At 37.7% G+C, this 15606-nt stretch overlaps 1 protein-coding gene across 5 annotated transcripts in view; it reads left to right on the top strand.

Moving 5' to 3' along the window:
• Positions 1-15606, top strand: part of LOC127435031 (myotubularin-related protein 5-like) — a 71584-nt gene that overhangs the window by 30173 nt on the left and 25805 nt on the right. For all 5 annotated transcript variants that reach the window (XM_051688153.1, XM_051688151.1, XM_051688149.1 and 2 more), the window contains 15 exons: positions 59-164; positions 318-450; positions 2876-2984; positions 4088-4201; positions 8930-9007; positions 9288-9401; positions 10059-10187; positions 10291-10389; positions 10725-10929; positions 11143-11255; positions 11387-11536; positions 11772-11840; positions 12940-13101; positions 14043-14299; positions 14638-14810. In XM_051688153.1, the coding sequence (XP_051544113.1) occupies positions 59-164; positions 318-450; positions 2876-2984; positions 4088-4201; positions 8930-9007; positions 9288-9401; positions 10059-10187; positions 10291-10389; positions 10725-10929; positions 11143-11255; positions 11387-11536; positions 11772-11840; positions 12940-13101; positions 14043-14299; positions 14638-14810 (2011 nt within the window). The remainder of the gene's footprint in view (positions 1-58; positions 165-317; positions 451-2875; positions 2985-4087; positions 4202-8929; positions 9008-9287; positions 9402-10058; positions 10188-10290; positions 10390-10724; positions 10930-11142; positions 11256-11386; positions 11537-11771; positions 11841-12939; positions 13102-14042; positions 14300-14637; positions 14811-15606) is intronic.

Genomic DNA, 15606 nt, shown 5'->3' with positions numbered 1-15606 from the left:
CTGTCTCTACATATCTTCTCTGCTCTTTCTTTTCTCCCTGTTCTTTCTATCTCTACAGAGGACTATAACCCTTGGTGCGGGCGACAGGCAGGTCATCCAGACACCTATACACGACTCCCTGCCTGTGAGCGGCTGCAGTGTGGCCCAGCTTTTCAGACAGCTCGGTAAGCCAATCAGCAGCCGGTTTAGTTGCTAAACAGTTGGTGTCAAGTGTCTGATGTGGACAGTGTAATCTCATCCTTGTTGTTAAATAAATAAAGGAAGTAGTGGTGCTGATATTTTTAGGATCATCTTGCTTTCTCTCTCTCTCTCTGCAGGAATAGTAAATGTTCTCTGTCTATTCTGTGCGGCTCTAACGGAGCACAAGATTCTGTTCCTCTCCAGCAGTTACCAACGGCTAACAGATGCCTGCAGGGCCCTTCTGGCCATCATGTTTCCACTTAAGTACAGGTAAAAGCGAATCTGTGTTTATGTATTTCCATAGAAAGCTCCTTCTGTTTTTTTACACATCCTCATCTCTTGCGAGTTTGTTTATTTTTCCATTTCATCATTTTATATTGAAAGAGTTCAGTATAAATGTTTAAACAAAGGTCAAATTTTAGGTAAGTGCTCATTAGGGTTGGGAACTGAGAGCTGATTCTTATTCAGATCCAGTTCCATTTATTTTTATTTTTTTTAAATACAGAGACCAGATAACTTTTATGACTTAGTTCTGTTAATGGTTCTCGGACACACATTTTTTGCGGATGGGTCATTGTACTAAAATACCCTGACAGTGTTTCCTGCACTACCATTCAGCAGCACTGCAACACTGCTATTGAATCACCTAAGCGAAACGTACAGTGCGACCATTGTAGCACGATTTCTGAACGCATGACTTTCACAAACTGGTTCTTTTAAATCGTTAGAAGTGCTTTAGGTTCTTTTGAATCAACACCGCAAAACAGACAGGGCTTCATCCCAACGAATGACTTCTATCTGATGGTTATTTTTAGTGAATGAGAACCTACTGAAAAACATACTATAAGAATCGTTAATGGAATCGGTAAGGAACGGGAATAGTTGAGAAATCGAAACTGGAATAGTTAAATTCCTTCTGGTTCCCACACCTAGTCCTCATACTGATGCTACTAATTATAATTTTTTAGGTCGATAATATATGATGGCCATTGTTAATAGATTAGGGGTGGGTAAAAATATTTTTTTTTCAGATTAAACACTATCTCCATTTGTTTTGTTTTTTTGTTGTTTTTTTTTTGTTTTGTTTTTTCACCCAATTTGGAATGCCCAATTCCCAGAGCGCTTTTAAGTCCTCGTGGTCGCGTAGTGATTCGCCTCAATCCGGGTGGCGGAGGATGAATCCCAGTTGCCTCCACGTCTGAGACCATCAACCCGCGCATCTTATCACGTGGCTTGTTGAGCGCGTTGCCACGGAGACATAGCGCGTGTGGAGGCTTCACGCCATTCACCGTGGCATCCGCGCTCAACTCTCCACACGCCCCACAGAAAACGAACCACATTATAGTGACCACGAGGAGGTTACCCCATGTGACTCTACCCTCCCTAGCAACCGGGCCAATTTGGTTGCTTAGGAGACCTGGCTGGAGTCACTGAGCACGCCCTGGGAACTAGCGAACTAGCGAACTCCAGGGTTGGTTGCCAGCGTCTTTTTACCACTGAGCTACCCAGGCCCCCAACGTGATCTTCATTTGAACTATCTCGATATCGATTATTAAATCCCAAGATCGATCTTTCACTCTATGCTTAACCCTCTACTACAATGTGAGGAAATCACTTACATTTGCATCCAAATTTCGCACTATGCGACTAAGTGAATATATTTGGAAACTGGCTGGCAAATGTTTACATTTCACTCACCAATTATTGTGTAGTTTAGTCATGAAGTGTTCAGCTGCGAGATCCTTTCACAGCGTGTTGAGCTTAAAAGTTGTTCCGTGTAATGTGTGTCCAAGACGAGATCCACAACTACAAAAAAACATTTAAATCTAATCGTGCATCGCACAGATGAGGTAAAGCCATTTGAGTGCTCTCTAGTTAACATGCGCTCATTTAAAGGCATTGTTTACAGAAATGCAGTTTTTTTTGTTAAAGAGACAGTAGCGGTTTTAGCACGTGTTCAACAAATCAGTTAAATACTTGTAAATAGTACAAATTATGCAATTTAACAATAAATATGTAACAAAAATAATATCTGAAATAAAATATTGCATACATTAATTTGTTAATTTTTTTAAAAGCCAAAATGTGACCAAAATGATGAAAAAGTAATAAAATATAATTTTGTAAAATTAATATTTTCCGAATGTACCTAGTTAAAAGGTCCCATGTATATGGTTATTAACAGCATTAGCTGGGAGATAATTTCTTTTATATGTAAGCAAAAGGGACATTATAACTGAAATAAACCCATATGAATTGATATTGGATGGAATCGGAATCTATTTGCGGAATTGAGAGCTTGTGAATCGGAATCGAATTGAATCGGGAAATCTGTATCAATATCCAGCCCTATAATAGATATTGTTCTGCAGTTAGTTTTTAATCTAGAATCTAGTGCATCAAAACATTAAAACCATTAACGATGGTTAACTATTTAACGTTTGTTGCAGAAGAGAAGAGTATCGTGTTTAAATTGGAAAATTAAACCGATAATGCAATTAAGAAAAAATGCTAATATTGGCCCATATCGAATCATCCTATACAAATATGGTCACCGATATATTGTACGGCTCTAGTATAATTTTACGATTTTGGCTAATTTGATCATGCTTTCAGCTACCAATAAATGTGTAGTACTCTTAGTGCTGATTAACCACAGTCCTCATTAACTCCCATGTCGTCGTTTCCTCTCCAGTTTTACATATGTTCCCATCTTACCGGGAAAGCTGCTAGAGGTGCTCAGCACTCCGACGCCTTTCATCATCGGAGTCAACTCCTACTTCCGCTCGGAGACCCAGGAGCTGGTAAGACATCTTTCCTCCTCTTGCTCACTATTTTATTTTTATCACCCCCGCTAGGTGTAATCTGACCCATCAGATAAAGTTTAGTCTGATTTTTGATATATGGTGCTTTGTAACAAATGAAATTATGTGTAAATGTATGTTACATGCAGTCCAAAAACATGGGATCAAATGAAGGTTTGGAATACATGTACACTGATACATGTTATATGTAACATGATTGGGATGGTTTGACAAACGATAGGTTTAAATGTTGCGTAATGTAACGCACCAGACAACAAAATTATGAATTGTGTATTTCGAAGGTCATGTAAAAACTACATCATATGACCGGCTCCTTGCGCTTTCTTTTGATTTCGACCTTGATTATGCTAATGTGAATTTTTTGCTTTTAATGTGAAATACATGAATCCATATAAATAGTGTTATCTTGCTGAACAAATATCACCTGTTGCTTTTTTGTACTGCCAAATGCCATAACGATAGCAAAACAGCCAATGATATCAGTGTGCCTTTGTTTGAGTTTGGTTTACAAGAGAGTGTTGGACGTCTCTTTGAACCTGTTAACACAGTGGTGACCTGTATGTAACTAATTCCATATGAGAGATCCATCAGTGATACTTGACTTGAGGTCACTTTGTTTTAACATGCATGCTTTTTCATGTTTAGACAAAGACATATTAGAACATTTGCTATTTAGAGTTGCATTTAAATTAAGTTAAGGGGATAGTTCCCCCCAAAAAATAAAAAAAAATAATGGAAGTTGTACAGGTTTGGAACCGCATGAGGATATGTAAATGACAAAAGTTTAATATTTGTTGAAATATTCCTCTGCAATCCTGTATGCCTTTCTTAAGCCTGTCTTTGTTATATGTATGGTGAATGTTTTTTTTGTCAGGAGTGGTTGAATCAGGTCTGATATGTATCATTTGTCAGGGTGAGCATGTTTAGACCTGTATAAATGGGAACAAGTATTCTGAATGGAAGTCTGTTTAGTAAGGAAAATGGGTTGCATATGCATTGTTGTGAATCTGCTGATAAGGAAAAATGTTAAATGTGGAGGCATTTTTGGATATTTAACTACAGTATATGTGTTTTATTCACAGCTCGATGTAATCATTGCGGACTTGGACGGAGGCACTGTGACCGTTCCGGAGTGTGTCCACATATCTCTGCTGCCTGAGCCTCTTCTTCATCACACACAGACGGCCATCTCCATGGTAACCAGACAGCTTGAACCATTATGTGGATAAATGTTGAGTTAACAAAAAATATGACAATGTTATGGTTGTCATCTAGTGTTTGGAGACAGTTTGACAAACCGCAGCACAGATTGAGGAAGTGCAGTAAGTTTAATGGACTGGAGCTATAAAAACAGTAATTGTCATAACGAGGTTTTATGCCAGTTGTGATTAAATGATTCTCGGCACACAGATTACTTAACAACACGTACTTCCTTGTTTAAGTCTCGTTTACTGTATGTGTAAAAGATGATAGGAATACAAGTGATTAATATGATTTTAAAGGCAATTATATAGTAGTTTAAGAGGGCTATACCCAGTGTAGTTTACAAAAGAAAAAATCTACAGTGGAAAAAGAAACCTGTGCAAATCCATTTTCAATGTAGAGGATCCAAAATCTTTTTATTACAAACCTTCTCAAAAATAGATGCTAGTGCATATAGGAATTGATGGTTGCTGTGTTTTTATTGGGTAGACCTGCATACACTGCATACATTACATATATATATATATATATATATATATATATATGTAATAAAAATGTAATACATTAATGAAAATCAGCATGTCACACAATTATTTATTGAAATTTAAACAAATTAAATTCAGTACAACAAATACTACCATGTTGTAGACTTGTACTTTACTAGTATACTTTACAATTTAAATAAAATAATTTCCCCCCCACATTACAGTAATAATTTTGGGTTTTTCTCCCTCATTTTAGTAGGATGGGGCAGGAGGGTTCAAATGTACTTGATTGTTTTTAAAATAATGTGACAATGTAAATTATAATGGTCCTAAAAATAGGCTTCATTTCCTCATGTGCAAAATATAATTTCTTTTTCTTTCAGTTTTGGGGTGAAAAATTATCCCGAGATTTCTTCTTCTTTCTTTTAGAATATGACCTGAAATATGAGATTCATCCAAGATAATTGCAGAATGACTTGTTACCAACTTAAGATCAAGACATTTTGTGATTTCTCGTGTTTCAGAACAGGTTTTATATAACGGAAATCCACAGAGAAACTATGTATGAGAACTAGAGTGGCTTGCTTCCTTGTCTGTGTGGGTTCAGATCGGATCAAAATTGGCAAAGAAATGTGCGTGTGTGTGTGTGTGTGTGTGTGTGTGTGTGTGTGTGTGTGTGTGTGTGTGTGTGTGTGTGTCTCACAGTGTTTGTCTAGCATTAACTTTTCCCTATGTGGAAGCAAGCCCATAGTGCCTTTAAGGAGGGGCACACACACACACAGACTTGCAAGCAATACTCTGCTGTCTTTCTCAAATGTGTGTTTATGGCGCCATGACAGACAGAGTATCCCAGCAGAAGTAGCAGAGGTTGGATACATGTGTGTGAATGAGCAGGGCTCACATAACCTCCTCCCACCCGTCTCCCCTCTGAGAGAGAGATGATAATCATGGCTGAGAAAGAGATGGCCATGCCTCAGTAAAATACTCATTTCATCTGTTTAATTGCCTGGAAAACGCAGGTTCCTTCTTTTTCTTAATCCTCCACATTCTTGATACTAAGACTAAAGAGATGGCTCTAGTAGTCGTGTAGGCAACTGCTGTATTTGGTTAATGAAAGCTGTTCCTTTTCAATTAGATAAGTGATTTTTTTTTTATTAGCTTGAGCTCTGCACAGATGGGCAGCTGTACTAAAGGAGAAGAAAGCTTTCTGTAAGTAAAGCAGCTTGCATTAGGAGCTCTCGTATGAAGCTATCGATACTTTAAATTTGAACTGGAGATTGAATAACAGTAATGGAGAGCAGAGATTGACAGGTACACCTCATTCCTCAGGTGCTGTAACATTTACTTTTGCACTGCAAAATTCTGTGTGCGAAGAAGGTGTGGGCAGATTTTGAGCGCGTGTGAAACCAGCAAAAAGCTAATTGCCAAGCAGCCTGTTTTTAATGCTGCACTTTATACTCTGGGAGAGTGACATTATAAAGAAACTTGCTGCTAAAATTATATCCTTGTCCATTGTGAATATTTAATGAATATTAAGTGTAGCTGTGTACAAAGCATTGCCCACACAGAGGTCACTGCAAAACAAGCAACTTACTGATGATCATTGTTCACCAAACTTAAACTTCACATGAAATCCACAAGGGGAAGTTCTTCGCCACCAGAAGTCTATCATGAGAAATTCACGATTGCGAAGATTCCCATTGAGATGACTGTATTTTGCCAGCGTAATTTTGCTGTTTGACAGTAAATGTTACCAAGCCTTAACACGGCACACCAAGTTTTTAGCATTAAGTCATTTTTCTGTACTCACTCGAAGCAAAATACTATGTGACGCAACTAATTCGCAGCCAATCAAAATATTTTATGTTTAAAATACAGTTTTGTGGAGTAATTTTTTGAACCAGTGAGAAAATGACTGGCGAAATAACTTGTTTTGCAATGCTGTTGACAGTTGTGGTTGGTTAGGACTAAAACGCAGATTAATATGGAAGCTTGATGCTTTATCATTGTAGACACAATGAACATTGTGTTTTAAACCCATATAGAAATCTGATATATGGCAATATATGTAAAACACATATGTATGTTCATATATGGTTTTCAGTAATATATATTATAGTCAAATATATGCACCAATTTTTCAGAATACTACAAAAATGGCCATTCTCATATACTGAATTAAAAATATAATTTCCATAATAATAGTGAATTTTGAAATGTGTACAAATATATATGAACTATAGTTGTATGTATTATTTAAGTTCATATATGGCAATACAGTGGCAAGAAACATTTGTGAACCCTTTGGAATTACCTGCATTTATGTATACATTTGTTTTAAAATCTGGTTTGATCTTCATCTAAGTTACAATGATGAACAAACACAATCTATTTTAACTAATAACATTGAAATTATTCTATTGTTCTTGTTCATATTGAATACATCATTCAAATATTCACTATGTAGGTTGGAAAAAGTATCTGAACCCCTAGGCTAATGACATCAACAAAAGTTATTTCGAGTCAGGAGTTGGCAAACCTGGCATCCAATTAATGAAATGAGATTGGATGTGTGGGTTAGAGCTACTGTGACTTATAAAAAGCACTCAAACATTTTGTGTTTTCTATTCAAAAGAAGCATCTGCTGACGTGGACCATGCCTCACATAAAAAAAGTGCTTAGAAGCTGGAAAGGGTTACAAAGTTATCTCAAAGTGCTTAGATATTCATCTGTCCACAGTTAGACAAATTGTCTATAAATGGAGACAATTTAGTACTGTGGCTACTCTCCCTGGAAGTGGCCGTCCAGACGAGATTACTCAAAGGGCACACCACAGAATGCCCAATGAGGTACAAAAGAACCCTGGAGTGACGGCTAAAGACTTGAAGGAATCATTAGAACTGGTTAACATCTCTGTTCATGAGTCTACTATACAAAAAACATTAAACAGGCATGGTGCCCATGGCAGGACAGCATGAAGGAAGCCGCTGCTTTCCAATAAAAACATTGTTGTGTGCCTGATGTTTGCCAAATACCACCTTGACACTCCACAACACTACTGGGAAATTGTTTTGAGGACTGATGAAACTAAGGTTGAATTGTTTGGAAAGAACACACAGCACTACGTACAGTATTGCGTAAAAAGGGCACCGCATACCAACATGAAAACATCATCCCAATGGTGAAGTAAGTTGGAGGGAGCATCATGATTTGGTGCTTCTTCGGGGCCTGGACCACTTGCCATTATCGATGGAAAAATGAATGCCCAAGTTTATCAAAATATCCTACAGGATAATGTCAGGGTGGCTGTGCACCAGGTGAAGCTCAGTAAAAGTTGGGTGATGCAGCAGGATAATGACCCTAAACATTGAAGTAAATCCACTACAGAATGGCTTCAAAAAAAGAAAATCCACATTTTGGAGTGGCCCAGTCAGAGCCCAGACCATAACCCAATAGAGATGCTGTGGAATGACCTCAAGAGAGCTGTTCACACCAGAGACCCTAAGAATATGGCTGAGCTGAAGCAGTTCTGTAAGGAAGAATGGTCCAAAATTCCTTCTGAACATTGTTCAGGTCTAATCCGCAGCTATCGGAAAGGCTTGGTTGAGGTTATTGCTGCCAGTAGAGTTCACTTACTTTTTCCACAGCACTGTGAATGTTTAATGGGATTTGTTCAATAAAGACTTGAACGATTATAATTGTTTGTGTGTTGTTACCTTAAGCACATTGTGTTTGTCTATACTTGTGACTTTGATAAAGAGGAGATCCCATTTTATGACCAATTAATGCAGAAATCTAGGTCCATAGAGTTCACATATTTTTCTTGAACTGTTGCAGTTACTGGTATTAAAATAGTGACATTTCAACTAAAAATTCAATGCAGCTACTACAAATTTTTAGAGTTGATTATAAATGCTATAATAATACCCAGTGTATTATGTGATCATTTTTATCCAAACTAATTTTGTAATTTAAAATTTTTTTTTTACCTGTTTTTAGTATCCCCAATCTATAGTACTTGCCACATCATTTAGTAAAGAAGCATAACTTTATTTTATTTGTGTTGTCGGAGCAAATATTTCCACATTACTTGTCAGCATTGTTTTTTTCTAGGTATGTTAAAAAGAAAATTTGTCAGCATCATGGTAATTTCTTATCAGTGTGACTAGATAAAGTATATAACTATCAAGTGAAGAAATTGCACTATATTGTTAAAGTGTGTGTTGTTTTGTGGAGGTTCTAGATCCAGAGCTGGAAGTGGCAGATTATGCGTTTCCTCCACCCTCTGTTCAGCCATCAACACTCAAGATTCAGGTACTTTCTTTCTCCATTTACACAACTGGCTGACTCAAACTGTTCCCTTCCTTTATCTGTTAAAGTGTCAAAGAATTTTACAGCCTAATTGCTTTGATGAGCTCACTTCTCCAAATGTGTTGCCCTTCCTTGTTTAATCTTCTTTGTTTTATTATATTTGACATCGGGTCTAGAGATGCAAGTATTGTTTTTAACAATGAAGCTGATCAGGTGGGCATGATGGATGTGGCCTTGCAGGAAGAGTGTTGTATGAGAATTGCATTGTTTTGTTTGTGTTCAGGATAAGGAGATCCGTGCTGTCTTCCTATGGCTGTTTGCGCAGCTCTTTCAGGGCTACCGATGGTGTCTGCACATCATTCGGATCTACCCAGAACCAGCCATACGCTTCCATAAGGTACTGAAGTGACACAAAGTCCAGTTTCAAACATATACACAGGAACACAGATGTAAACATACATGTGTACTTATATACACACATAATGTGAAGATCTGGTTATCCGTTGAGTTAAAAACCAAACAATGCATTTTCATGAACTCCTTAAAACTGAGCTTTTTCTTTCTTTTTTTTTTTTCTTTTTTTGGGGGGGTTTAGTGTGGTCATAGATTTTTGTTGTGTTGTTTTTTGTTTTTTGTTTTTTTTGTCTTTTTTATTTTTAGTGTTGTCATGTTTTTTCTGTTGTGTCTTTAGTTTTTTTGTTTTGTTTTTTGTTTAGTTTTGTGTCATGTTTCTTTTAGTTGGATGGGGTCATTTTTTGTTTTGTGTCTTTGTTTTTTGTTTAGTGTTGTCATGTTTTTTCTGTTGTGTCTTAGTTTTTTTTTGTTTTTTCTTTTTGTTGTTGTGTTGTCTTTTCATCTTTTGTTTTTGTTTGTTTTTGTTTTGTTTTTTTATTTAGTGTTGTCATATTTTTTCTGTTGCGTTGTGACGTCTTTTAGTTTTTTTTTTCTATTTGTTATTTTTTTTTTAAGTTTTGTCATGTTTTTTTATGTTGTGTTGTGTCTTTTTTGTTTTGTTTTGTTTTGTTTGACTTAAACATTGTTCTTTTCTTTTCAGGCTGCATTTCTGGGTCAGAGAGCACTGGCTGAGGATGACTTCCTGATGAAGGTGCTGGACGGCATGGCCTTTGCTGGCTTCGTGTCAGAGCGGGGTCCTCCATACCGATCCATTGACCTGTTTGATGACGTAAGTCACCTGTTCCAATGTTACATTGATTCACTTAACAGTCAGTAGCAAAAGTAGTGGTTTAAAGGGATCTCTCTCTCTCTCCCTCTTTTTTTTACTGTAGCTTATAGCCAATCAGGTGGAGCGAATTCGACAAGAGATGGGTAATCCTCAGAAAGTGATGAAGCATATTAAAGAGCTGGCGGAGCAACTTTTTAAAAATGTACGTGTATAATTCACATCTTGTTTATCTGCAAAACATAACGCTTGCCTAGCTAATCATAGCATTTCAAACATAATGTTATCGTGTCCATTTTACACACATTACATTTAAATATAATCATTTACAATAGCAACAACAATTACAATATTTGATTTACAAGCAGCTCCATAAATTATCATGTTGTTCATTATTATTTCTCAGTATTTACACTGTAAAATTAACACTAAAGTGAACGAAGTATGACCAGCAGAGATACTGATCTTAGTTCAGTGATGCATTTGTGATGTCCCTTGATTTTAAACTATTATGTTTGCAATAACTTTCTCTTCCTGCAGGAGAACCCATATCCCGCAGTGTCCATGCACAGAGTACAGAGGACGTCTGAAAACACTCAGCCCCGGCTGCCGCAGAACTCTTTCCCGCTGCTGGATGAGGTCAGTGTGCAGCTCTTTATAGACCACGCAACCGCAAAACTCAAAACCGCCCCGCCTGTCGTCAAGGCCGAGCTGAAGTGCATGGTGCCATCGGGACCCCCACTGGGTGAGTTTGTAACTCTGGTTTAGTTGATCTAGTTTAACACCACTCCCAGTGTTTGGTTTTAATGTTTAAATAGGACTAACTAATACTGGTGTTAGCTGACATCAAAAACTAATTTGATATTTGAACCCCAATCCTGTATACTAATTTTATTTAGCTCTCAGCCACATCATAGAAATATTCTCTTAATGGTGTATTTATATCTCTGATTCCTAGCTGACATAGTGGACAGGAATGGGAATGTTCTTGCTAACAGTGCCAGGAGGTTAGAGGTGGTCAGAAACTGCATCACATACATTTTTGACAACAAAATGCTAGAGGCCAAGAAGGTGAGAGTCTTTTTGTTAAACATAACCAAGCTTTATGGTGCATGTTACACTCAAAAGTTCAGATAAAGGTTTATGATAGGCTTAATTTGAGTGGCATCGAAGGACTCTTTGTACCGTATGTATGTGTACAGTTGATGCCGGCAGTGTTGCGGGCACTGAAAGGTCGGGCGGCGCGTGTGTGTCTGACCCAGGAGCTCAACCTGCACGTTCTGCAGAACCGGGCTGTACTCGACGACCAACAATTCGACTACATCGTTCGCATGATGAACTGCACCCTGCAGGTAACGAAGAGGAATGTACAGCATATCATGATTCAGTTACATGGTATTAATAGGGTAATTCTCAAAATTGTCTGTGCATTTGTTGTGCCACAATAGGGAAGTCTAAAGTATATTGGTCCTCAGGTTTAGTTTGATTATTGATGATCATCAGTTACAATCAAATATTTTTATGTCTACATACTGTATAAACTCTCTTCTATTTTTTATCTTTGTTTGTGTATGGGTGTGTATTCAGGATTGCTCTCATATGGATGAACATGGTATTGCTGCTGCCCTGCTGCCACTAGTTACGGCCTTCTGTCGGGTGAGTGGACGTATGAAAGAGTGTTTGCAGGTGTACAGCATTTCATCCCTTAGCGTTATAATAGTGCCCCTACTCTGAATATTTGTGGTAATGACCGGCAGACTGTATTTTATCCGCTTACTACCCAGCTTCTTAGCTAATTAATATATAAATGTACATGAAATATTGATTTGAGTTTAAAATGTTCAGAGTTTTAAACGAAAAAGAGTTTCAAGTGTTCAGAGTGATACTAGAGACTAGAGGTCAACCGATAGTGGACTTGGCAGATACCAATAACTTAGGTGGTGGAAAAGGCCGATAACTTATTAATCGGCCGATAGTTTTTAAAATCAATTATTAGAATGTTACAACATTCTATTCAACATACTATTCTATCTCTCCTTAGCAATATTATTTACAGAATGGTACACAGTGGAGAAACCATCCCTCAAGCACTGGATGGTACAATAATTAGTCAAACTACTTTGTTCTGTTCACGTGGAATGTACACTTTCTTGATGGATGGGATTAAATGTTCTTTTTCTTAAAAATAGACTAGCTGCCAGGATTCCAGTATTAAAAAGAAGCCAGAAGGTCTGATAAATAATGGTGGCAAACAGAGAAGGTGGGGAAGCACGCCTATTGGCTAAGATAACAGAAATGTATGTTTATTGGCTAAAAGATGATAACAGAAATGTATAAAAATGAGAGTTTGGGATGGGATAGTCAGATGATCAGCTGGCATCTTGGTTTTGTTGTTTTGCTCCATAAAGCCTAACCTTTGACATCTGGAACTCCTTGACTTCGAGAGTTTTCTTGCAAAGAGGGAAAAAGACTTCAGTATTCCACTACACTATCTGTGGCAATTTTTGCCTATAACCGATATATCGGTCGACCTGTAGTCATTATATAATTTACCGGTCTTTATTTAAAACAATTTGACCACAGAATACTACGATTGACCTATCAGAATCAAGTATTATAGAGAACAATATAATAATTATTGGTGCATATGAGTACTTAGAGGCAGACTTATTACAAGTCTCTGACTGTTTGTTTTTCTTACATTATCAAGTGGATTACATCATGTGTTTTTGATTACATTGTGTGTTTGTTACAGAAACTGGGAGGTGGCATCACTCAGTTTGCATACAGCTGTGTTCAGGAGCATATGGTTTGGACCAACATGCAGTTCTGGGAGGCCATGTTTTACAGTGATGTACAGAAACACATACGCACACTGTACCTGGAGAACGATGAGGAGGGAGACATATCCAACACTGTAAGAGCAAAGCATTGCATCAGTTTGTCATTTACAGACAATTGGTCCTTTTGTCCTGTTATTTTAGTAACATTTTAGCCCTTATTAAAAAGTTATTATCAAAGTTTCTAATGCTCACCTGATCATTCAACTTGCATTAAAAATGAAAACATGCATGAATCAAAATTTCATGACTTTTCTAACGATTGTTATAAAAAATATTTCAATGGCTTATTTAGAAATATTTATTTTAATAAGTTGTTGTGCTTGTGTTAATTTGAATGTTTATAATATAACTTCAATATTCATCTTAACCCTTGTGCGACCTTCGGGACATTGTTGTGTTTTTCAATTTTGCCAAAGGTGTGTATTTTTGGGGGGAATTTTGATATTTCAACCTCAGTTCCTATAATACATCTATAATACACGGTGTACTCAAAATTGTTACACTCAGGAGGACAAAAATGTCCCCATTGAAACCCATTAAAACAGTATTTGATCTCAGTGCCATTAAAGCATAAAATCATGAAATCTATGATATTATGCTTTCATTCCGTAGCCCTGGCTTCATAATTTTTACATTTTTAATATTTTCCACCAGATGGCACCATTTTCTCATGTTTAGCCTACGGAGCAAATACATGCTTTTTTCCTATTTTCTGTTTGCTGTATTATAGAGCACTGCAGGCCAGTTGAATAAATAATGCAGCTAAAATTGTGTGGGTGTGTTGGTATGGATGTCAGAGTGTGTTTTGTATGTGTGTATTGAGAAATTTGTGTGTAAACAACATTGGCATTATGTAAACAAACTGGCATTTAAAGGGTTAAAATCCTGAAAATTAATGACTATTTGGTAGTTATGATCTGGACTGATGTTAGTTAAAAAATCTAAAAAAAGTCTGAAAGGGGATGTTTTCAACTACTACCGCTAACACTTGACCTTTGACCTCTGTCTCTTTCAGGAGGGGGAAGGTGGTCATAAACAGCTGAGTGCTCTGGAGTTGGCGTCGGAGCAGAGCCGTCTGTGGCCCACATTGAGTAAAGAGCAGCAGCAGGAGCGCGTTCAGAAGGAGGAGAGCACGGTGTTCAGTCAGGCCATTCACTACGCCAACCGCATGAGCTACCTGCTTCTGCCGCTTGACACCAGCAAAAACCGCCTGCTCCGCAACACCGGCCTGGGGGACGTCGAGAGCATCAGCAACAGCTACGTTACTAACAGGTGTGTACTTACACAGTTTGGAAGATAGACAGTCTAACACGAAAAGGCCTCTAGATAGTGATAACACTGAATGGCCCTGAGAAATTTAACAGTGTTTAATGTATTTAAATTATAGCAGTTAACACATTGCTTTGGCAGGCCTAAAATACTATAAAACAACATAAATACAACTAAACCTTGAATACCACAAAACTGAAACTAGAAGCGCTTAATAAAAAAAAAAAATCCTTTCAGTTATCAACACTCCTGAATAGACCCATGCCAAGAAAGTCTAGTGAACAATATACATTTTTTGTGTTTATATCCATTGTTGTGTAAACTTGTTTCCTGTTTTCTAGCATTGCGGGCAGCATGGCAGAAAGCTATGACACGGAGAGTGGCTTTGAGGATGCTGAGGTCTCAGACGTTGCCAACTCTGTTGTTCGGTTCATCAACCGGTTTGTTGACAAAGTGTGCAATGAGAGTGGAGTCACCAATGAACACCTAAAGGCCCTTCACACCATGATACCAGGTACAGATAATTGACCGTGTGGTCTTTCATGGACAGGGAAGACATCAGGATGGGTTTGAGCCTGGATGAAATTATATAATAGTATTTTTCAGATGAATCAATATTTACGTTATTTCTCTGATTGAATGTTTTAATTTTAAATTTTGAATTGTTTGATGGAAGCGGGTAGTTTAAACAGATGCACAGAATTAAATGGAACATACAAGCTCAAACACAGTCTTTGCTACTGTAATTTAAATCAGAGATGCTATTGCAACTAGAGGAAGACCGATGTGTCAGTTTCACCGATTAACCAGTGCTGATAGTTGCTTTTTGGAACTGTCGGCTATTGGCAAAAATCATTATTGACAATATTCATCCATATTTTTACTCTCACTTCAACGCATATTTGATCACTTGATTAGATAATCAAGTGTTTTAAATTACAGCGAGGGCATGGAGACCCCCATCAGCACATTCTGTCTTCAGCTTCATACCTTGTTAGTAATCATAAAGGATTTTGTATCTATACAAATAAATATCTAGTGAATCATCATCTTCTTTCGGCTGCTCCCGTTAGGGGTCGCCACAGCGGACCATCCGTGATCCGCATATTTAACTTGGCACAGGTTTTACACCGGATGCCCTTCCTGACGCAGCCCCCACTGGCAGGGCAATTTTTGAATCTCCAATTCACTTCAACCTGCATGTTTTTGGACTTGTGGGGGAAACCGGAGCACCCGGAGGAAACCCACGTGAACACGGGGAGAACATGCAAACTCCACACAGAAAGGCCCAGTTGAGCCGGGACTCGAAC

The sequence above is a fragment of the Myxocyprinus asiaticus genome, chromosome 45 (assembly GCF_019703515.2).
Source record: "Myxocyprinus asiaticus isolate MX2 ecotype Aquarium Trade chromosome 45, UBuf_Myxa_2, whole genome shotgun sequence".
In the NCBI taxonomy this organism is placed as follows: Eukaryota; Metazoa; Chordata; class Actinopteri; order Cypriniformes; family Catostomidae; genus Myxocyprinus; species Myxocyprinus asiaticus.
The sequence above is the reverse complement of the archived record's forward strand: the minus strand, read 5'-3'. Positions and strand labels throughout refer to the sequence as shown.